Source organism: Lissotriton vulgaris, chromosome 2_1, assembly GCF_964263255.1.
Source record: "Lissotriton vulgaris chromosome 2_1, aLisVul1.2, whole genome shotgun sequence".
NCBI lineage: Eukaryota > Metazoa > Chordata > Amphibia > Caudata > Salamandridae > Lissotriton > Lissotriton vulgaris.
Window position 1 is genome coordinate 1,556,941,125 of NC_141687.1, and position 23,630 is coordinate 1,556,964,754.

The 23,630-nt window shown below is 40.0% G+C and overlaps 1 protein-coding gene across 2 annotated transcripts in view; it reads right to left on the reverse strand.

The window, feature by feature from the left end:
* The window catches only part of IQCB1 (IQ motif containing B1), a 308,848-nt gene that overhangs the window by 51,924 nt on the left and 233,294 nt on the right, over window positions 1–23,630 (reverse strand). For both annotated transcript variants that reach the window (XM_086958877.1, XM_086958879.1), the window contains exons 11-12: window positions 22,127–22,275; window positions 16,067–16,198 (exon numbers count right to left, since the gene is read on the reverse strand). In XM_086958877.1, coding sequence (XP_086815003.1) covers window positions 16,067–16,198; window positions 22,127–22,275 — 281 coding nt within the window. The remainder of the gene's footprint in view (window positions 1–16,066; window positions 16,199–22,126; window positions 22,276–23,630) is intronic.

Consider the following 23,630-nt stretch of genomic DNA (forward strand, 5'->3'; position numbering starts at 1 on the left):
TCGTTTTTAAAAAAAAAGAAATGCTTTTTACATTTACGAGAAGGACAAAATGGTGTCTGCTTCTTTAAATAAATATTTCACTTCCCACCATGAATATGGGAGAATAATTTGCTTGTTTGTTGGTTTAAAAACTTGTTCCTTGAAGTCATTTAGGTTTCACAATATGTTCTACAAGAGTTTCATAGTCAACATGGGGGCATATTTACAAGGCTTATGAGCCACATTCACGTCATTTTCTCCACGTTAAAAGTGACTTTAAAGGTGGTGCAAGGTCCTTGTAAATACGCCCTCATGAGTCCTTGGCAAATTTAAGTCATTTCCCCCTGGTGCATGTGCCTTGTAAATACGCCCCCATGTGTGCTAGACAATTTTAAGTCACTTCTCCCAGGAATCTGGGAGACTAATTTGCTTACATGATGTGTTTAAAAATCGTGCTAAGGTGAGAAAAGATTCCTTTAATTTAGAAAGAGACTAGTATGCTTTTTGGAGAAAATAAGGAAGCCAGCTGTGCATTTAAAATGTTGTTTTGTGTCAAGTGTTTGCATTATGTTTTACAAAAAGATTTTGCTTCTTTTACAAATTGTAATTGGAGATAATGTGAAGTATTAGTACTGACAAGGTGTACTTGTACATAGAAGCTGTGCTGTGTTTTCAAATTATGACCTGAAAATGCATTTAAAATTTTGTTTTGTGTCAAGTGTTTGCATTATGTTTTACAAAAAGATTTTGCTTCTTTGACAAACTGTAATTGGAGATAATGTGAAGTATTAGTACTGACAAGGTGTGCTTGTACATAGGAGCTGTGCTGTGTTTTCAAATTATGACCAGAAAATCGTTTTTTAAAAAAAAGAAATGCTTTTTACATTTATGAGAAGGACAAAATGGTGTCTGCTTCTTTAAATAAATATTTCACTTCCCACCATGAATATGGGAGAATAATTTGCTTGTTTGTCGGTTTAAAAACTCGTTTCTTGAAGTCATATAGGTTTCACAATATGTTCTGCAAGAGTTTCATAGTCAACATGGGGGCATATTTACAAGGCTTATGAGCCACATTCACGTCATTTTCCCTACTTTAAAAGTGACTTTAAAGGTGGTGCAAGGTCCTTGTAAATACACCCTCATGAGTGCTTGGCAAATTTAAGTCATTTCACCGTGGTGCAAGGTCCTTGTAAATACGCCCCCATGTGTGCTTGGCAAATTTAAGTACTGACAGGGTGTACTTGTACATAGGAGCTGTGCTGTGTTTTCAAATTATGACCTGAAAATGCATTTAAAATGTTGTTTTGTGTCAAGTGTTTGCATTATGTTTTACAAAAAGATTTTGCTTCTTTGACAAACTGTAATTGGAGATAATGTGAAGTATTAGTACTGACAAGGTGTGCTTGTACATAGGAGCTGTGCTGTGTTTTCAAATTATGACCAGAAAATCGTTTTTCAAAAAAAAGAAATGCTTTTTACATTTATGAGAAGGACAAAATGGTTTCTGCTTCTTTAAATAAATATTTCACTTCCCACCATGAATATGGGAGAATAATTTGCTTGTTTGTCGGTTTAAAAACTTGTTTCTTGAAGTCATTTAGGTTTCACAATATGTTCTGCAAGAGTTTCATAGTCAACATGGGGGCATATTTACAAGGCTTATGAGCCACATTCACGTCATTTTCCCCACTTTAAAAGTGACTTTAAAGGTGGTGCAAGGTCCTTGTAAATACACCCTCATGAGTGCTTGGTAAATTTAAGTCATTTCACCGTGGTGCAAGGTCCTTGTAAATACGCCACCATGTGTGCTTGGCAAATTTAAGTACTGACAGGCTGTACTTGTACATAGGAGCTGTGCTGTGTTTTTAAATTATGACATGAAAATGGTTCATAAAGAAAAGTAATGCTTTTTACATTTATGATGAGGACAAAATGGTGTCTGCTTCTTTAAATTTTTTTTTTACTTTTCACCATCAATCTGGGAGAATAATTTGCTTGTTTGTCGGTTAAAAAATCGTTACTTTAAGACATTTAGGTTTCACAATATGTACTGCTAGAGTTTCATAGTCACTATGATAATAATGATATACATTTAGGACTGTTTAGGGGGCATGGATATTCTGAGGCTTCTGTAATTGTCAAAGGAGGTGAGTTATGTACATTGCACTGCTGCATACAGTCCTCACCTTCTGCGTACTCTTGGATATGCTAGACTACATCTGCACAATGAGATACCTAAGCTGAGGAAACATAGGTGATGTGATTGTGAAATGAGCAAAAATATTTGCACGTTTTTCAATTACATCACCTGTGTTTCCTAACATTACTAATCACATTTTGCAGATGAGGTTTAGGCCTGTCCAGGGAGACAGAGGAGGTCTGGCCTTTGTTCAAGAGTGCAGTGGACATGACTCACTTCATCTGTAGGCCTGCACATGTATTATCTCCTCTGTACTCTTCAACAAGCCTAAATTTAATCTGTAACCCTGAGTAGGCCTCACCTCAAACAAACCTCTGGATAGGCCACACCTTATCGGCATCCTGAAGCAATCATTTAAAATGTTAGGGGCAGATTTATGATGGCCGTGCGCCTCTTTTGCGCTGCCGTTGCGTCACTTTTGTGACGCAGCGGCGGCGCAAAAGATGCGCCATGTTGCGACATATTTACAACGTGACGCATCTAGGCAGATGTGTCACGCTGTAAAGCCCCGCGCCACATGAAACCTGCGTCAGGTTTCATGTGGCCGTTCTGTCGCAGGGTGGGCGTTCCCTTTGCATGAAAGCCCTGTAAAACTAACGCAGTGAAATCTACAAGATTTCACTGAGTCAGCTTTATGGCATTGCTGAATCAAATCCTTACGCCTGCTTGAAGCAGGCGTAAGGAGTGACGCACCATGCAATGTATGGCTCGCCCCTGTGCATTGCAGGAGTCATGTCGCGCTTGCGACGTGACTCCTGCAATGCGCCGCTTTTGCGGGTACAGATGCGTGACGAATCTGTGCCGTTTTTGCCCCATGGTGCTCCACATTGTAAATGTTAAAAGTGACGCATAAGTGGTGCAAGGGCCTTGTAAATACACCCCCATGTGTGCTTGGCCATTTTAAGTCACTTCACCCTGGTGCAAGGTCCTTGTAAATATGCCGTAATGTGTGCTTGGCCATTTCAAGTCACTTCCCCCTGGTGCAAGGGCCTTGTAAATACGCCCCCATGTGTGCTTGGCCATTTCAAGTCACTTCCCCCTGGTGCAAGGGCCTTGTAAATACGCCCTCATGTGTGCTTGGCCATTTCAAGTCACTTCCTCCTGGTGCAAGGGCCTTGTAAATACGCCGTTATGTGTGCTTGGCAATTTTAAGTCACTTCCCCCTGGTGCAAGGGCCTTGTAAATACGCCCTCCTGTCTGCTTGGCAATTTTAAGTCACTTTCCCCTTGTGCAAGGGCCTTGTAAATACGCCCCATGTGTGCTTGGCAATTTTAAGTCACTTCCCCCTGGTGCAAGGGCCTTGTAAATACGCCCCCATGTGTGCTTGGCGATTTTAAGTCACTTCCCCCTGGTGCAAGGGCCTTGTAAATACGCACTCATGTGTGCTTGGCCATTTCAAGTCACTTCCTCCTGGTGCAAGGGCCTTGTAAATACGCCGTTATGTGTGCTTGGCAATTTTAAGTCACTTCCCCCTGGTGCAAGGGCCTTGTAAATACGCCCTCCTGTCTGCTTGGCAATTTTAAGTCACTTTCCCCTGGTGCAAGGGCCTTGTAAATACGCCCCATGTGTGCTTGGCAATTTTAAGTCACTTCCCCCTGGTGCAAGGGCCTTGTAAATACGCCCCCATGTGTGCTTGGCGATTTTAAGTCACTTCCCCCTGGTGCAAGGGCCTTGTAAATATGCCTTCATGTGTGCTTGGCAATTTTAAGTCAATAACAATAACATCAACAATGTCTGATGTGGAACAATCTCTAGATGTGGAACAATCTCTAGATGAGGAACAATCTCTAGATGTTGATTTAAAATTATATAAAAGTTTTCAAAAACACCCGGTGTGAAGTGTCTTTAATATAATAGTGAAATAGAGTCTCGAAATTAGTTGAGATTAACATATAACAGAGCACAGGTCATATGTAGAAGCATTCCATTCCATTGCTACTATTTGAGAGTTTAAAATGTGTCTATGTTGTTAAATTACTGTAGGTAGAATTGACAACTAGTGTGTTAATTGTTTGCCTACTGTTATTGGTTTACTGTTTGGTAATAGTGGTTAATACCAATTTTTTTAAAAAAAATTCCACAGATTCTACTCAAGATCTTTTGAAAAATTCAAAAATGCCCTTAAGGCATTTCTCAAGGAGAAGAAAAGAAGCAAAGCGACTTACACCCCACCTTGGTAAACATTTGCAGCAGTCCTCTACTATGAAAACATGTCAAGTCGCCAAAAAAGCTTGGGGTAAGAAAATGAAATCATTTTTAAAAAGAATTTGCAGACGAAAAAATACCACTACAGAACATGTTTTAGTGCAGAAGAAGAGAGACAATTTAAAGGGAAAGGAAAGGCCCGTCAAAAAAGTTTCTGCTAGAGCAGGAGATAACTCTGTGCATGGCAGTAGAAGGGAAAATCAGTTCAGGGACATTCGTAGACGAATGTTCCGCAACAGGATAATTGTCAATTTGTTAAAAAATGTTAAGAAAGGTCAACAGAAAGTGGCATTTTATAAGAAAATGAAAAATGTAGAGAAAATTATTGATCAGGCTTTCGAAATTAAGCGAAAGTTATTTATTTTGGTAATCAATAGAATTAGGAAACTAAACAAGGCAATTTATGATTTCAAATCAAATAGTAGATGGAAGAGAGTAGTTAATCGTACTCATTTTTGTGAAGTTTTCTCAGGAGAATGGATGCATAGTTCAAGTTGTGAGGCATTTTTCAATGAGGAGAGTTACTTCCAGGACAATGATTTGGTGTATGCAGTTGACACCAGTGGTCGAGCATATGAGGTGAAAGACAGTTGTCCGGTTGAAAAAGAAAAACTTGTGTCTGCAGATGCAGAAGAGGTGTTAGGTGATGAAGTTTTAGGAAGACGTCCTAAGGGTCCAGTGTACACCTGGAAGTGTAGTAGTGTTTGCAGTGTGCGACAGGATTCCATCAATTTGCTTTGTGATTTTGTTCGTACATTTAATAAGAAAAGTTTAAAACAGAAAATGAAGTTGTTGCAAGAATTAGATCCTTGCAGAGTGAGAGAAGTGACAGGTTTGCATGGTCATTCACTGGCTTGACTTTCCAGAAGAGTATGCCAGAGTGTTTTTCATCATTTCAGGATGCTAGCAGTGCATCATAATAAAGTGAGGAAATTAGTGAGAATGTTGTATTATGCTAAGAGTCCAGCAATTATCCTTAAACAATTAAGCAGTGCTCTTTTGCATGGTTCCGAACTACATGTGAAGAATATTTGTGAAGAAATTGAGTTCTGTTACTTTGCTAGTAAAGAGAACAATGTTGAAATTGACCCAGTAGAAGAAGGTAATGTGGAAGAAAGTGTACAGATTTCTAATATAGATAAGCTTCACAAGGAAATTTCCATCTTTCAGGTGAAATCAAGTGAGAGGCCTAATTTCACTTGTGTGTGTTGTCGACGGACTTATTATAAGAATCAGACTAAGTTAGTGGATTTATATGCAAAAGTGAAATGGAAAACAATAGTGAATGGAAGGATTTTGCCACATACTTGATGGTAGAAAATTGTTTTGATTTGGGATCGGACCAACGTATGTGTACTTATTGTTTTAACAAATTAAATCAAAACCGGATGCCTGCTAGAGCGGTTCATAATAATCTGGAATTGGTTGACATTCCTTCTGAATTGAAGGATTTAAATACTTATGAATCTATTTTGATTCAAAGTGTGCATCCCTTTCAGGCTACTGTACGAATGGAGCCAAAGGCAGGGAAATTGCCTCCATCAGATTTACAGAGAGGATTAAAGGGAAGAGTTGCTTATTTGCCTTTAGATTTGAAGAAAAACATTAATACAATTGGAGTAGAGAAAGTGGAAGAGGAACCTCTGGTTATCCTAGTTAATGGGGTTCCGACAAAGAGTAAGAAAATCTGGCAAGATTTAGTGGATGTTAGGAAAGTCAAAAAGGCAACATTGTATTTGATAAAAAACAATGAGTACTACAAGAATGTATGTGTTGCAGAAGAGGAAGTAAGTGAAGAAGAGGACAGCGATTTGTGTGCTGGACAAATTGAGAAAGTAGAAGCCTCTAAAAATGAAGAAATATATGAACATTATAGTGTTCATCCTTTGCATTCCAAGGAAGTCATGGGGAATGCTATTGAGTTGTTTCAAATGAAACAAGCCAAAGGGAGTCCCATTAGTGTTTGGGAGGAAAGTTTGGAAGCTCAGTGTTTTCCACAGTTATTTCCCACAGGTCGAGGAGGACGATATGATGAGCGACCTGATCAAATTCCTGCTTCTGAATACCGGACTTTACGATTGTATGCAGAAGATCCTAGGTTTCGTCAATGCATTCCCTATTTGTTTCATCTACTGTTTGAAAGTGATCTGCCTGGACTGTCTTATGCAGTGAACCACATCTTGAAAGGTGGTGTACAACTGCGAAATATCTCGGCAAGGGACTTTATGGATAAAGTCAATGTGCAAGACAGTATTTTGGATTCTCAACTGATTAATCTCATGGCATGTCAGTGTGGTACTAATGAGTATTGGTACCGTCGTCATGGTGATTTAAAATGTATGCTGAGGAACTTAGGAACTCCCACATGGTTCCTCACTCCCAGCTGTGCTGAGTATGGCTGGGAAGACTTACTTGAATTTCTACGAGAGGCAAATGGAAACATTGAAAATATTGAATTTAAGACACCCGGAGAACTGTGCTCTTTGGATCCAGTGAATGTATGCAGGTACTTCAATCATAGATTTGAAGCTATGATGTCTTTCATCACGAACAAGAAAAATCCACCTCTTGGAGAGGTGTTGGATTTCTTCTGGAGAAAGGAGTATCAAGCAAGAGGTGCTCCTCATATACATATGCTGCTATGGATCAAAGATGCACCCAAATTTGGAACATATCCGGATGACTTAGTGATGAGTTTCATAGAACAGTATTCTACATGTGCTGTTCCAAAGACAAAGGAAGACAAAAGTCTAAGAGAACAAGTTTTACGGTTTCAAAGCCATCGTTGTGGAAAGTACTGTCATCGTAAATTCAGAAACAAGGACAAGTACTTCACAAAATGTCGTTTTGGATTTCCACGATCGGTGATATCTAAAGGAAGAGTGAACAATTTGATGTCTTCGCTGCGACATAATGTGACGAGGAAATCACCCAAAAATACATACAATTTGAAAAGAAACAAAGAGTCCAAGTACATCAACGACTACAACCCAGTGATTTTGTCCATGTGGAATGCTAACATGGATATAAAGTTTGTGGCTGACAACTGTATGGCTGTGGCTCGGTATGTGACGTCTTACATCACAAAAAAAGAAAAGACAGAACTGAAGGATATGTGGGAGGACATTTCCCATGAAAAGAGCCTCAGTAAGAAGTTGTACAGTTTCAGTCTGAAGATGTTGTCGCATCGAGAAATCGGAGCTTACGAATGTTCTGACCGGTTATCTTCAGCAAGTCTCTATGCCAAATCTAGGAGTATCATTTGGGCGAGTCTTGGTCTTGCTGCAACGCGTAATCGAGTTCTGAAACCTGTACGGGAAATTGAGTATTTGGCGGAGAAGGAGCCAAGCAGTACAGATATTTTGAAGACCAACATGTTGGATACATATTATCCAAATAGAAGCAGTCACCTGGAGAATGTTTGTCTGTATGAGGTTCTACAAAATTACATATTCAAGAGGAACATCAAAGAAGATATTGATAAAGGAGTGTATGCTGTAATTGGAAGTGAGGGATGTCTGGTCAAGCAAAGAAAATGTCAATTGGTAAATCATCGAAAATTGAGTTGCGAATCTCTAGAAAGAAAAGAGTTTTTCTATTTAGCTCTTTTGCAACTTTTCAAGCCTTGGCGTGCAGAAAGGAACTGCTTGGAGATTTCCTCTGTTACGAAGACTCTTTCAATGCAGCCAAGGAGTCCATAGAATGTCCTGTTTTTCCAAAATATCTAGAAATGTTGAACGCAGAAATCGAGCAGGAAGCAACAATTGCAGCCGAGATTGCTAGAGACAGTTCTCAGGACAGTCAGAGTTCTGTTTCATTGAGTCAGGATCCACTAGGAGGGCCAGTTATCGAAAATGAAGCTGCCACTGCCATGATTGAAGTGGAAAGAGCCATGGCACATGCTCAGGAGGATGCGGTTAACTTAGAAGATATGGAAAGACAACTCAACGTTGAGCAGAGGAAAATATATGACGAAGTTACCAACCAAATTGATCATGGATTAAGTCATGAGAAGAAAGAGTGCGCATGTACGTCGTTGAAGCCTGTCCGACTGTACGTGAGTGGAGAAGCAGGAACTGGAAAAAGTTTCCTCATTAAAGCAATTTCATGTTATCTGCAGAAAAGGACTGAGTCATCGCTGTCTTGTGTTGTCACCGCTCCAACTGGACTGGCAGCACATAACATTAAAGGTATTACTTTGCATCGGCTACTGATGCTGCCAGTGGAGTATGATAACAAATTACAATACCACAAGTTATCTGGAGATGCTTGTTGTGAAGTATCTAGAGTCCTGAAGAAGATGAAACTTCTTATCATTGACGAAGTAAGCATGGTTTCCAATGTCATGCTTGCCTTTGTGCATTTGAGAATGCAGGAAGTTCTTAAAACAGAGTATGATGTGTTATTTGGTGGCAAACACATCATTGTTTTCGGTGATCTTTTGCAGCTGACACCAGTGAAAGGACAACCAGTGTTTAAACTGCTTACGCATGAAGATACCAGGAAGTGCCTAGGGAGCATTGGCAACGTTAACATATGGTTAAACTTCAATTATGCTGAGCTGCGTGAAAATATGCGTCAGGCGAAGGATGAAGATTACAAGAATATTCTACAAGATGTTAGAATTGGGAAAGTGACCGAGCGTGGGAAAGAAGCTTTACATGCACGATTACTGTCAAATTTGTATCCAGAAGAAGACGTTCTGCCAGAGAATATTTTTCAGAAAATTACTGAGAAGAAATCTGGAATATGTTTGATGCCAACTCTTGCAGAATGTTCCATCTTCAACAACAAAATGTTGAATTTAGAAAACCAAGAGATTGTGAAACTGGAAGCTATTGACAGAATAGAGCATATGGGAGCAACAATTATTTTGTCTGAGAATTTGAAATCTAAATTGGATTCATTAGAGAAGACTATATCTAAAACTGCTGGTTTTGAAAAGACTCTGAATGTGTGCTTAAATTGCCGTATCATTTTGAGAAGGAATTTACATGTTGAAAGAGGTCTGGTAAATGGATCAATGGGTAATGTTGTTGATTTTGAGAAATACAGAAATAGAGATGGAATTGAATTTTTAAAAATTAAATTTGATGGCATTGAGGAAGTACAGCTAATTGGTCGTTGCTCTGCTAGGTTTTTGCTTGTAAAAGACTTATATGTTCGCCGTAAGCAGTTTCCTGTTTGCTTGGCATATGCGGTGACAATCCATAAATCACAAGGTTTAAGTGTAGACAGTGCTTTGGTGAATATTGGCAGTTCCTTGTTCAAAGAGGGTATGGCTTATGTAGCATTGTCACGAGTCAGAACTTTATCGGGATTGTACTTGCTTGAGTGTGATGTCACAAACATTTGTGCGGATCTAGATTGTGTTAAGGAATACAATAGGTTAAGAAGAGTATGCGCCACATTTGCCTCAAAATCCTTTGTTTGAGAAACGTGTGGTAGGCCGGAAACGAAGAAATGTCACCAATAGTAGGGAGGTTGTAGCAAAAAGACAAAAAGTCAATGAACCCAAAATTGTAAGCAGAAAGAAAATGAATTCTGTTGAAGATGTTGTTGGTTTTCAATTTGAAAATAGTTCTGGTGTCAACTGCTATGCTAATGTAGTGGTTAATGTTGTCTTTTCTCTAGAAACTTTAAAAGAACAGATTGTGATCAATTTGGATCAAAGTTTTTGCTGTTTGTTGAATTCTGTGTTAGAGAAATGTAGCGCTGATAGAACAAGAGTAGAAAGTGTGTCTGAAATTCGAAATCTGTTAGACAAATGTTCAGGTCAAACACAATTCTCTTAAAATATTCAGCAAGATTTTCAGGAGTTTTTAATGTATATGCTTGATGTATTGCAAGATGAAGGTGTAGATGTAGATCATCTGTTTGGCCTTTCTTATCAATGGCAGCATGACTGCGAGAACTGTAGGGTATCAAGTACTACTAGTGTAGACTCAGAAAGATTTATATATTTAACTTTGCCAGACAGTAAATCAGTATCCTTTAATAAGCTAGTAAAAGCAGCCGATCAAAACATGGAGTGTAGCCAATGTAAGTCTGCAATGCTGTCCACATTAATTATACGAAGATATGGCGAGTATGTCATTTTAATGTTCCAACGATGTAGGCCTGATGGAACAAAATTGACAACTTTAATTACAAATTTTGTGGCTTTGCAGCTGTCAATATCAGGAAGGACTTTTCTAACTGCAGCAATTATATATCATGACGGTCCTTCAACAACATCAGGACATTACACAACTTATTTGAAGTCTGGAAACGGCTGGTCATTCTGCAATGATTCTGTTTTAACTTTCAAAAAAAGATTGCCTTTTGACCTTAAAAATTCTTACCTGGTGTTCTTACAACCAAAATTTTAGGGAAGGAATCTCGGGATTTGCTCTGAGGAATTTCAAGAGGTTCTAATGGCTCCTACACTATATGGCCTTGTGGATAAGTGTAGTACAGAGCGAAAACTGTTTGTTTTAATAAGCTAATTCAAGCAGCAGATCAAAACAAGGAGTAGAGGTAATGTAAGTCTGCAATGCTGTCCACATTATTTATAGAAACTTATGGGTGAAATGTCATTTTACAATTCCAACTATATAAACTGGATGAAAGTAAGTTGTCAACTCTAATTAAAAATGTTTTGGCTACACAGTCGTCGATTTCAGGAAGAACATTTGTAACTGCAGCTATTATATGACATGATGGTCCTTTGACAACATCAGGATATTACACAGCTTATTTGAAATGTAAAAAAGGCTGGTCTTTCGGCAATGATTACCATTTGACTATGAAGCAGTGTTGCCTTTTGACTTAAAAAATTCTTACTTTGTGTTTTCAGAAGTGAGAATTTAGGGTAGGTAACTGGCCTATAATGATTCTAGGTGTTGATATAATTTAGTGTGCTGTTTTAAATTGCTTTGTGATTAACAGTGCTCAAGAGAATTAAATAATTGTAGTAGTCATAGAGGTAGTGTAAGTGTGCCTCATAGTAAGCAGTATCAGTGTTATAGGAAATGTGGAACATGAGTGAGCAAGAAGGGTGAGATATTACTAGTACAGGATTGTGAAACTGATCTTGGACGCTTTCTTTATGTAAGTTGTGGAAAAAGAAAATGATGGGATTTGCTTAGAAGAATTCCAAGAGTTATAAATGGCCTTGAGGAGAAGTGCGGTAGAGAGCGAGAAGTCATTTATTGTATGTCACATTTTTGTCAAAACGATGGAGCTTTTCTTTCAGAAAGTGGCGGGCAGAAAATAATAACAGCACAACAGAGTATAAGCTGTTCATAAGACATCCTTTGACGTCATGGAAAGTAAGTTACTTTTGAGGAGTTCTGATTTCTGATTGGTTATATTATATGGGTTTTTTAACACAATCATTTTGATTGTGGTTTTTTTCCCCGCTGTTATATGATGAATACCTTCAACTCACTGTTTTTAGTGAAATTTGATATATTCTGAGAACAGCAAAAATAAACCATTTAATATGTATAATTAATTCTGTACTTTGAATTGTGATTTTTAATATGTACTCATCTTGTCTCATGCTCACTCATCATTTACTACCTTCTATCAATCCTCTTTAGATACTCACATTGCCTTTTGTTTTATTCTCTTTCACCCTTGTTCTCTAACTGCACTTATCTTTCAAACATTGTTTCCCTATTCTAACTCTGCTTTTTTCTTTTCTCCCTTGCACCATTTTCCAGCTTTTAGACCCTCTGTTTCGCTTGTCTTTTTCATCTTTCCTCCCTTTGTTTTCTAAATTAAAATTTTTTAGGTTCTCCTTTTTTGGTGCAATCAGTTAGTATAACTCACCCTCACTTACTTATTTTTCTTTCTAGCCTTACTCAGTCTGTATCTGACAGTCTTTCCTTCACTTCTTCTGTCTCCTCTCTCCCTCACACTTTTTTCCTTATTCACCCTTTCCTTATATAGTTTACCTTACTCACTTTCTTTTAGTATCTTACACATCTTCAATTTAGTTTTCTCTTTCATCCTTCTTTTCTGTCAATGAAACTATCTTCCTTTTTTTTCTCTTAGTAATTTACTGTATTACAATTTCTTTTTGTCTCTGTCTGTCTATCACCGTTTCTTTCTCTTTCTTTCTGCATGTTTATCTCTAACTTTATTTCTTTGTAAAATTGGATGATTTTTAATCTTTTCCCTTGTCTTTTCTAATTTTTGAATACATGTTTTAATATTTTTTAAATTTTGGTTCTTTCTTTCACAGATTGAAAGTATAAAAATAACAAGTGACTAAGTTAAGGACAATTATAAGGTAAGTGTTTAGTACTCTTTCCGTTACATCTCTATCACATTTAACTTCTATTAGTTCCACTGCTTCATTTCTTTAACCCTCAGTTTCCTGCCTTTGCTACTTCCCTCATTCCTTTTCTATTACTTACTTATTCTACTCCTTCCACTCCTTTTCTCAGTCCCTCTGTTCTCATAGTTCCTCACTCCTGTTCACTCAGTCCGTCTCTATTACTCTCACTGTCTCTGTCTGTTATTTACATTTCTTTGCTGCTTCAATTATTCCTTTTCTGTCACTTCTTCTTTTCTGCTTTCTGTTTTTTCTCTCTGTTATTCCACATGTTTTAACCTTATTCACTGTCACACATCTTGTTTTATTCCTATTTACTTTCGCTCACTGTTTCTTAACACCTTCCCTCACGGTTGTTGTTTTAGTCCGGTTCTATCCCTACCTCTCATTCAACATTCTTTACTGTTTTTCTTCTTAATTTGAACATTCACTCACATTCTCCAAGTAACTCTTGTTTATTATTCTTCTACTCTCCTTTTTTCTTTCACTTCCTTATCTATTTTGTTTTTCTCAATTATACCCTCTTACTGTTTAATAGATCTATTTTCCAAAGAAAAGATGTATCTTTGTGTTACTCCCTATAGCTGTCTTTCTTTTAACATTACTCTCTGTTTCCTTCCCTTATACTCACTCTTCTTTTTTATTTAATTTTTTTTTTGTTTCGCTTCCGGGTCGCGTTCCGGCGCGCGAACCGGGAAGCGAATCAAAAGAAAAAGAGGTTGCCAGAGTGCTAAACATTCTAGCAATTTTTTATAAATGGGAGGTAGTTCTGAAAAGAACTTTTTTTTATTGTTTTAAATTTTTTTTATTATTTTTTTGAACATTTTTTTACTTTTTTTGTATTTTAAGAACGGTTTTATATTTTTTTTTATTTTTTTGGGGGGGAAACGAAAATCAGTCATTATAAAGGGCTCAACAGGAGCAACAAAAAAAAGATAATTTACTTTCTGGGGCGTTTTGTACATTTATGATTTTCATAAGCTCTGTTGATTAGACGTACACTTTTCTCCCCATAGCAAATTAATTTGCCGCAAAAAATGCAAGTATGCTTCAGGTCCCCGAAGTTCATCTGGATGTTTGGGGCCGTCTCCCTCGCCTCTGGTCCAGTCACTGCCTGTTCGGTTGATGTACTGGCCACAGGAGGGGGGTTTTCCTGCAGGTCACGTACCTGCGCAGCACTATAATTAACAGGGTGCCACCTCTCCATGTGGCGATGCATGGTGTGATTCCCGAAGCTGTACTTTTTTTCTGTCCCTCGGGACAGAACTTTGTCACAGATGAGACATGTGACGTAACGGGCATTTACTTTTTTTTGGCCCCGGGGACATGTGAAGAATTGCCAGATATAATTATTCTTCACATGGGACCTCCTTGGGACTTCAGGCAAAAACAGCCTCCTCTTGTGCTCCTCTTCCTCTTCTTCCTCTTCTTCCTCCTCTTGATTAAGGAGGACCTGAGGAGGTGGTCCATCCTTTTTTGGTGGTGGTGGTGGTGGTGGATTGTCTACAGCAGCTGCAGCTACAACACTTGCCATTTTAGAAAATATGGAAAGTAGGTCTTCCTCTCACAAAGATGAAAGTCAGAGTGAGGAAAAAAGGTGGGGGCTTTCATCATTTGTGAAAAAAAAATGTAATGAACCAATGAAAAGTGTTATTTTCAGGTCACATGACCTGTTACGCTTACGTTACGCGTCCCGTCACGCGCCCGGCTCGCTTCCGGGGTGTTGCGTTTCGCGCCTCGGGACGCGGACCTAAGCACTTCCCGGTGCGCTAACGCGACGCGTCATAAGACGCAATACGCGGCAACGCGATACGTCGCGCTTACGCAACGCGTCACGATGTTGTGTTCGATCGCGGTAGTTGCGCTAACGGAACGTTTCTCGGTGCGCGAATCGGGTCGCGGCACCAAATTGAGCTAACGGGAAGCTACCCGGTGCGCGGACCGATAGCGAAACAACCAAAAATAATAAAAAAAACATTAAAGACAGAAAAAAATTAAATTAGATACATATAAAATATATTTTTCCTTTAAAAGAAGAAAATATTTTACACCATTTGATACTTGCTATTAAAAAAACCATTGAAATTCACTGAAAAAACCATAGGTTATAGACCATATATAGTTAGGAATTAGCATTTACAAAACCTTGAAAATTCACTGAAAAAACCATAGGTTATAAACCATATATAGTTAGGGATTAGCATTTACAAAACCTTATTTTACTCACACAAAACCATTGAAATTCGCATATATAGTTAGTTGCACTAACTATATATCGCGCACCCGCAATCCACTGCTGATGATGTCACATATTACATCATTCATGACATGGTCAGTGACATCACTGATGACATCACTGATGACAACTCAAATGACATCACTGACAACATCACTGATGACATCATTCATGTGATAATACGATGAACCTCTTCAGACTCTAATATAACCTTAGATACACTCAGTGTAAACAGACACTCACAGATTGTCACTCATCCATGGAGTTACTCATACACCTAGTCAGTCATGCAAAGATTCAATCACACCTCCATTTCCTCAACTATACAGTTATACACACCTTACTTATTCAAACATATTCTAACACATATTTACTCTCTTATACAATCACTGATACAAGTTTTCAATGATCCATGCAGCCACTCACACATTCACTGGCTCTTATACACAGTAATTTATATATGTCAACTCTCACATGTACTGTGTTTTACATATGTACTTACTTTGACATGTAGCACTGAGATATCCATTCACTCACCAATACACTCATGCACACAGTCAACCACCCATACAGCTATTTCCACATGCAGTTTTGAACCCATACATCTAGTGAATCAACTGTTCACACATCTATGCACAGAGTCACACACCTCCCAGCCACCCACACACACACTCACTCTCCCATACAAATACTTGGGCAACCAATCAACAGATATAATGATGCACAAATTAAGACAGTTTAGTCACTAACCCATGCACTCAGTGAGACACATTTAATCACTCTCTCATACAGTCAGTCATGCACCTACTAAATCCTTCATCCAGACACTTATACATCCACTCATTCTTCAATATGTAAGACATATTTTAACTTTACAGAAACATACAGTCACTGGATGTTGTCATCAGTGATGTCATCAGTGATGTCACTGACCATGTCATGAATGATGTAATATGTTTATATGTTTTACAAGGTTTTGTAAATGCTAATTCCTAACTATATATGGTCTATAACCTATGGTTTTTTCAGTGAATATATATATATATATATATATATATATATATATATATATATATATATTGAGTGTCTTTAAAATTGGAAAATTTGTTATACACACCGGATGTAATTTGAGATAATTGTCAACTTTTTGTTGCAGCTCAATTCTTTGTGCATCTGAGATTTCTTTTGGTCCTTCCCATGGTAAGTACGCCTCTCTGATCCGCCTTCGTTTTTCCAAAAATCTCAGAACCTGCACACATAAATAAATGTATGAAATAGTCATATCCACATGAGAAGGTCTGTACAAGGTTTGTTGGGTCTATGGATATAATATTTATTTTTCAATAATTTCATTACAATTGATAGGTAACAATGAAACTTCTATTTCATGCCTACAAAGTCAGGACTCAAGCTGAATCATCCTTGTGTGCAACCTACTGTTAATGTAAACAATATTCTGCGGCAATGCAAAGGATTGGGCTCAATTTCAGTGACTCTACTCTTTTTCTTCTTTGTGTATGATATCTGATTGTGCACTAACAGGTGATAACTCCATGAATATTTAAGATTATGCTTGTGACTAATGATTTGCGTGTTTCAGTTATTAAGAGTTTTTCTCCAGGTTTTGCAACAAAAAAAGCTAAAAAACTATAATTCTCTTCCAACTGACAGTTACACGAACTTCAATGCCACTGCTGATATCACTCATGGATTGATATTTAGTGTTGTTTGGTATCATAAACAATATTAGGTGCATGTTCAAATGTATATTTCTAAAACCTGTGATTTGACCCTTTCTTGATAAGTGATTGTACACTGATAAATGCCATCTCTCATCTGTTTAAAAAAACACACAAATTATGAATGGAATGCAGAACAAATCAAACATACCCCCTAGTCAGAGATCTGGGTTAAATCAATTTCTTTTTTTACTCACCATGCCACCCCAGTTTGGACACAGCCATATGCAACCCAGTCTTGACCCGGCTCCCAATAAGAACAGTCCAGCCCACACTGCAAGACCAGGTCCTCCCTGGACCAGAAGCAAGCATCCTGTGACCGGTTCTGGGGTATCACACCTCATCATCCAGGCTTGCTTGAATCCAGTGGTATAGTGAGCATGGGACCCATGTCTGGGCATACCCTTCCCACTTAGGGCGATAAAGCAAAAAATACACATAATGGCTGGGTCCAAACTGGGATGGCATGGTGAGCAAAAAACGATGGATTTAGACCCTGTGGTGAACGTTTGAAATTGTTCAGCATTCCATCTATCAATTGTTCTTTCTGCATCCGATTAACATAACAGTTGTACATACTAATAAACACCAGTCCCTTGAGGAGATTTTGCTCTGACTGGTGTGGCACCGAGAACCACACAGATATGGAAAAACAATTTCCTTCCTACTGGCTGTTACAATTATATCATGTGTCAAGGGCACAATTTGTTGATAGGTGTGTATGCAATCATATGTCAACAACCAATTATTCACACATTTCTTTGGGATTCCACACTATGTGTGAAATATGGATGGCTTCAGTCCATGTTGTTGTCTAGTCCAACACCAGTATGGTAAGAGCCAGTCCTTCGTTTTCATTTAACTTTAATTTATTCACATTAAATTATGTATTTTTCTGAGAGCAAGTCCTGAACATTAGACTATACATAGCAGATTCAGGTTCACTGCCATATATCCCCACTTGCACCAGTATTAACTCTCTCCTTGTGTTTTCACTGGCATGATAGGGGGTTCATACACTACTCATTGACTGTTAATATTTTTTTACCGGTTTTTCTATTTGGCCCTTCTAAGGTTGCGTAAACTTTACTCCTGTTTCTCGCTTTGTGCTCAGCACCACCAGCACTTCTAGTTGTTTAGAGAGACAGAGGAGATTCCAGTGGCACACAGATCACTGGTGTCTCCTCCCTCAGAGCAACCCCAACTGCTACAGATAGCACGGTGGTCTCACCTATTAGTTTCTGACTACCCACCACAGTTCGCTCCCCTGAGGAAGGGTTGGATCAACACTAAGGGTGACCTAAACCAACCTAACAGCTTTCCTAACTTACACCATTGTAGTACCCATAATCTCTCACCACCAACAGGTACCACCCATGCTTGGTTCAACATTTATCTGCAGGAGGCTCCTATCTATGGGGCTATGACTGCAGATTTATCATCCTTTTTGGGAACTGTGGAAAACGCAGCCTGAATAAGTCAGAGCATCACCATGGCAGTTGAATACAAAAGTCCAAACCAAGGTATACAACCGGATTTCTCTACGCTCACAAAACAACACCAGGAAACAACTGCTTCTTTGAGGCTATGAAGTCTTATTATCACTGAAGCCAAAACTTCCATTTACCATTGCAGAAAAGTAATCCACAATGCTAAGAGGTTAAACTTTATCTTTAAATGACCCAAGTCTAACGTGTTTGTTTTTTCTTAAGATTAGAAGATTGGAAGGTTGAGAGCGCTACTGAAGACAATGCGTTTATCAGGGCAAATAATGGCTGTTATAGGCTTTACGCTCCAAAATTATTAGAATGTTTCACTTCATTTCTCCAATTTTAATTTAAAACATTCTACCCTCTGTGGGCTAAATGTCCTAACACCGTTATAGCCCTTCTGGGTAGGGCTATACTGGTTGTAAAAATCACTTTCCCTGTTTATAGGCCCCTGCAGTGGACTATTAGGCTAAAGTAAAAGGTTGAAGTAGCATTTGCACTGTTTAACTTCTTCAAAGCAACCGTCACAGATTGAGGCTCCAAACTGCAATGACATATGTAGATTATGTGTGAGATGAGACAGGAGAAGAATGGTTAGTAAGCAATCTGTGTGAATGACTAAAGGCATTGGGGTAGGCCAGAGAAAAAACAAACTATGGGACTGTTGCAACACTCTGACCATGAAAGCTCGATAGAAGAACATGAGAAGCTGTGAGCGAAGGTGACTGGCCAAAGAGTTCTCGACAGGAAAACAACAGGTGGTTTATTCATGATACTAAATTCAGTCAGGAGTTGTTGAGTTTAACTAAGTAGGATTGTAACTGTGTTTCAATATCCATCAAAGTAGGTCTTCCATATAAAACAAAGACATTCGAAAAAATATAGGCAGATAAGTAACTCACTGTAAACATGAGAAAAGTAAAGCAGACAAAGTAGTGGGAATAGAGATGTTAGGATGGGGCAAGATCAGAGAGACAGAAGGGATAAGAACAGACAGGAAGTGTTAGGAAAAAGGGAGAGGGAGACAGTCCCCCGTTAAAACAAGCATTTGCAATGCAATAGGTCTCGCAGCATTAAAGTTTGAGTTATTGGCATTGTATATGACAATGGGTTGCATTAAATTTTTAGCAAAGTCTGTATTGGTGTTACTAAAGTTTCTCGCCCACAAGGCCTAGTACCTCCAAACGACAAGCAGCCATCTTTTTTTCCAAGCCACACTTGCAGCTTAATGCACTGCCTTCAGTTTCCCAAAACATAATCGGTGCGTTATTTTGTGTGAATGCTGTATGTCTAAATGATAGGAGTGAATGCGTGTGTGTGTGTGTGGACTGTGAGTTTTTGTGTAAGTGATCGGAGTGTGTGTGTGCTGTATGTATAAGTGAAAGGAGTGTGTTATATGTGTGATAGGAGAGTAAGTGTGTGTGTGTGTGTGTGTGAGTGTGTGGGTGTGTGTGAGGAGAACAAATTAAGAATTGGTAGTAAAGTAAATGTATTCTAAACAAGCAATGCTAAAGAGCAAGTGAGATTAGGTTCAAGAGAACTCCCACCGCACAATGCAGGTCTCTTTGCACAAAAATACACAAATCACTGCCATGATGTAGAGGAAACAGGTGATTATGCAGGCAGTGAAGTATGCGGGCTGGGGACTGCTGACATAGTGTGGAAGATCAGCTACCTAGGTAGGAGCGGTACAAAAGGGGGTGGTGAAAAAAGGGGGTGGTAGGAGCAGCAGTCCTGGACCCAAACCCTCCCAGGGCCTCTCACAGAAGGTGCGCCTCTTTTGGAAGGGCAGATCGGACGACACAGCTTCGGTTCTGAGCTCACTGGACTAGGCTCTACACACTCGTGCTGACGTCACTCCAAGTTCCCTTAAAATGAAGGAGAGTCACAACATCTTTCTTAAAGGGGAGTGCATGCATGCATACATCCTCAAAACAAGTCAGATTTACTCTCTGCACTCTGTCGTAATTAATCATTCTTGCTCAACACGGTTCGAGTGGCCTCTTCTCACCATTGAAAAATAAACAGTTTAAGGTCCAGAATTCACTGGCAATAGGTTACATTGGCCTCAAGGTGCATTCTATACCGGAAGAATTGTAAAGAAAGCAATGCAAACTGGGCGAACAGTCCATCTGAAAACCCAATCTATCCAAGGCGGACTGACATCTTGTGTACTAGGCTGCCCTGCCCACAACACAGATGCCAGCCCGAGTTTCCTGCGGCTGTGGTAAGCCCCCCTCATCCCCTCAACAACTTTATGTAAACTTACTGTTCCAAGAGACCGCCCATGCCCTCTGACAGCTGCCGCGGGGAGCTGATAAGAGCCCTGACACCACCCCACCTCCCCCCACTCCGCAAGTCGCACGAAACAGGCCCAAAAACACAGCTGTTCGTAAGTCCGAGAACTACATACAGGAGAGGAGTATCACATGCTCCGGATTCATGCCAGGCAGCACCTGGGAGGCCACAAACAATAAACATTCCCGGATGAACTCCTTCGGCTCCTAAGGGCTTTGGGCCTCAGCGCCTGTCGAACCGAGACACACACTGCATTTGTAGGGAATGAAGGCGGCAGCAAGAGAACAGGCAGTGCGGACGGGAAAGGGGGCGAATAGCCCACTGTTTCCCCCCCCTCCTGCTCGGCCACCATCTTGCTCAGGCACCGCTGATACCATGCACAGCATGTGGCCAATAAGCGTGCGCAAATAAGTTGTGCAAATACGTAGCTTTATCTTCCGATTTAAAAGTTGATTCTGCACAGAAAACACGTTGCTTGAGTGTGAAAGCTTACCGAAAAGCACATTCAGTAATGTCGGCTTGCCGGAGTCACAGACGGAAGCACTTCACGGTAAAGCAGCAGGAGTGCACGCCGTATGGTTGCCTCCGTTCTCAAGTTGCCCAGATGTTAGAAGGTAGCGAAAGCAACCAGCCGCCCGGCCGACCAGCCAATTGCATCGCGGCCCGGCCGGAAGTCCCGCCTCCTCGAGCACCCGAGAAAGGAGAGGAAAAGTCTTCCCGCGGCCCGGGGCTCCCGTGAGCTGCGGAGAGCCCCGGAGCCGCCTGCGCAGAGGAGTAGCTTTTGTCCCGCGGCCCCGGAGAAGAGCTGCAGAGCCGAGGAGTCACACCGGGAGCAAAGAGAAGTGCTGCGGAAAGAGCCCCGAGGAGCGGGAGCTCTCATGTAGCCCCCGCCAGCAGAGCCCGGTGAGTGTTGTCAGGTGGGGGGGAGAGCTGCGGCGGGGGAGGGGGGGGGGTGTCTCTGTATGTATGCGGCGGCCGGGGGCGCTTCTGTGTATGCGGCGGGGGAGGGGGGGGAAGTGTCTCTGTATGTGTGCGTGCGTGTGTGTAGGTGCGCTCCTGCGTGTGTGCGGCGGGGTGCGCGCGTGTGTCTGTGTGTGTGTGTGGCCCTTCCTGCCTGCGTGTGCATGTGTGTGTCTGAGGCAGGGGACGTGCACGGCGCCGGGCTGGGCGTGCGCGCTCACGAGGTAGAATCTCAGGCAGGAGACGCTCGTGACAGTCTGCTGTCCACATTCCCCTGAAAGTGATTACATAAGTTGTCGACCTAGACAGCAAAGCTTCGCTTTGCTTTCGTCTAGGCTCGACCTAAAAAAGATAATCAAATTGACAGTACCTATAAACGTAATATCCACATTACTACGTCCCGAAAAAAAACAATGCTTTTCGTCAAAAATAAATACATTATTAGGAACGAAAGATCTCTTCCCCATATTGCATTTTATACACCAATGACTAGGGACAATTTTGCCAAAAATTGTTTGAAATAAAAAATATGTCATGAACATCGATAGAAGCAGAATTCACAGCAAAGAATGTGTTCAATTCTTGAAAAACATCAGTTTTCAAACTAAACAGATTTAGGAACTTGTAAACAAGAAACCTGAATGTTGCAGAAGTTTATGTATGACAAATGATGCAAAATGTGGGTCTTACGGCTCTCTGGATTGTGACAGCTGCTTTGTACTGTTTAAGCACTTGTTTCTGGTTATGAAAGTTCCTTCTTTCTCTGTACCCTCTCCAATGTCTCTGCACCAACAATGCCGATTTCTCCTGTATTTCCTGCATGTGTTTATCCATCTGACCTGGAGAGAAGAGTTCAGATAATTTGTACATCACTGTAATTTTCAGAAAATGTACTTACTGGTTAAAGAAAGAAAATTCTCTCAACTTTTTCCTTTTGAAACATAGCCTACTTTACATTTCCATTTTGCACACACACTCATCAAATCAATGTAGGTCTTGCTCTCCAAGCTTTGACGTGTATACAGACTTAACACAAATCAATCCGCTGTCTTCTTGAGGTAAGATCCAACAGTATCGGAGACATGTTTTTTTTTCTATCTCTGGACCAACTGCACTAATCCAAGTAATATTAGGATACTGTCCCCGTGTTTTCTGCTTTTGGTGTTAACCTAGTATAGATGTTTTCAAACTATCTGTTGGAAGAAAAGCACTTAAACACACTTCCCTCGTTTTCCATTTCTAAATCTGACGTCACCCTTCCCACTACTTTGTAAATAAGTTATTTTACCTTGAAAGACCAACAATAATATTGTTCAAATTATTTAAAGTGTCTCTTTACTATAAACATTTTACAAAAAATCGAGGTTTATAATACTTATTAAAACACTTTACTTTTGTATCTAATGAAAACACACCTACTTTTTTGTATTTTCAAGCATTCAGAATTTCACACCCTTTCGATTCCATTGTTACTTAACATTGGCTACATTTGTTATTATTGTTTAAGCAAATCTATTTTAATTTTAGAAGTGTCTATCAAGTCCAGCATATCTCAATATTGCATAATTCCACTCAAACTGTAAACACAGGGCTCAAGGTTTTGGCTGCCTTATGTTCTTAAGTAAGCCGGAAACAGGAAATTCTTGCTTCCGTAGCACAATTCTATACTGTACTACGGAGTGCGACTCCCTTGATTTCATCCTAGTTGCTAAGGGTTAGAGTGTACCATGCTGAGGATTTAGAGGTGAGATTGTACTATGGAGCGAGACTCCCTTGATTTCATCCTAGTTGCGAAGGGCGAGGGTATACCATACCGAGTATTTAGAGGTGAGATTGTACTATGGAGCAAAACTCGATTTAACCTCGGAATTCTTGGACTATTTTGGGGGGTAGGGCGCAGGAGAACACTCTTCTGGCGAGTTCTGATAGTTTTCAGGGTTTCTAGCCTCCATAGCAGTCTTTGCGTTCACGTTGACAGTCGCTCAAACCGTACCTAGGTTTGGGAGTCAGGCCGCTGCAGAGAGCCCTCGGTGTGGGTGATGGCTAGAATGTCTATGAAGATAGCCCAGTGGGCCCGAGGCAGAGATCCGGGTAAAACACATAGGCCCACCCTCCAACAGGGCCCACTCGGACTTTCATCTTTAGAATTTTGGCACAAGTCATTTGAAGCAACAACATGCACTAATCAAGTGGT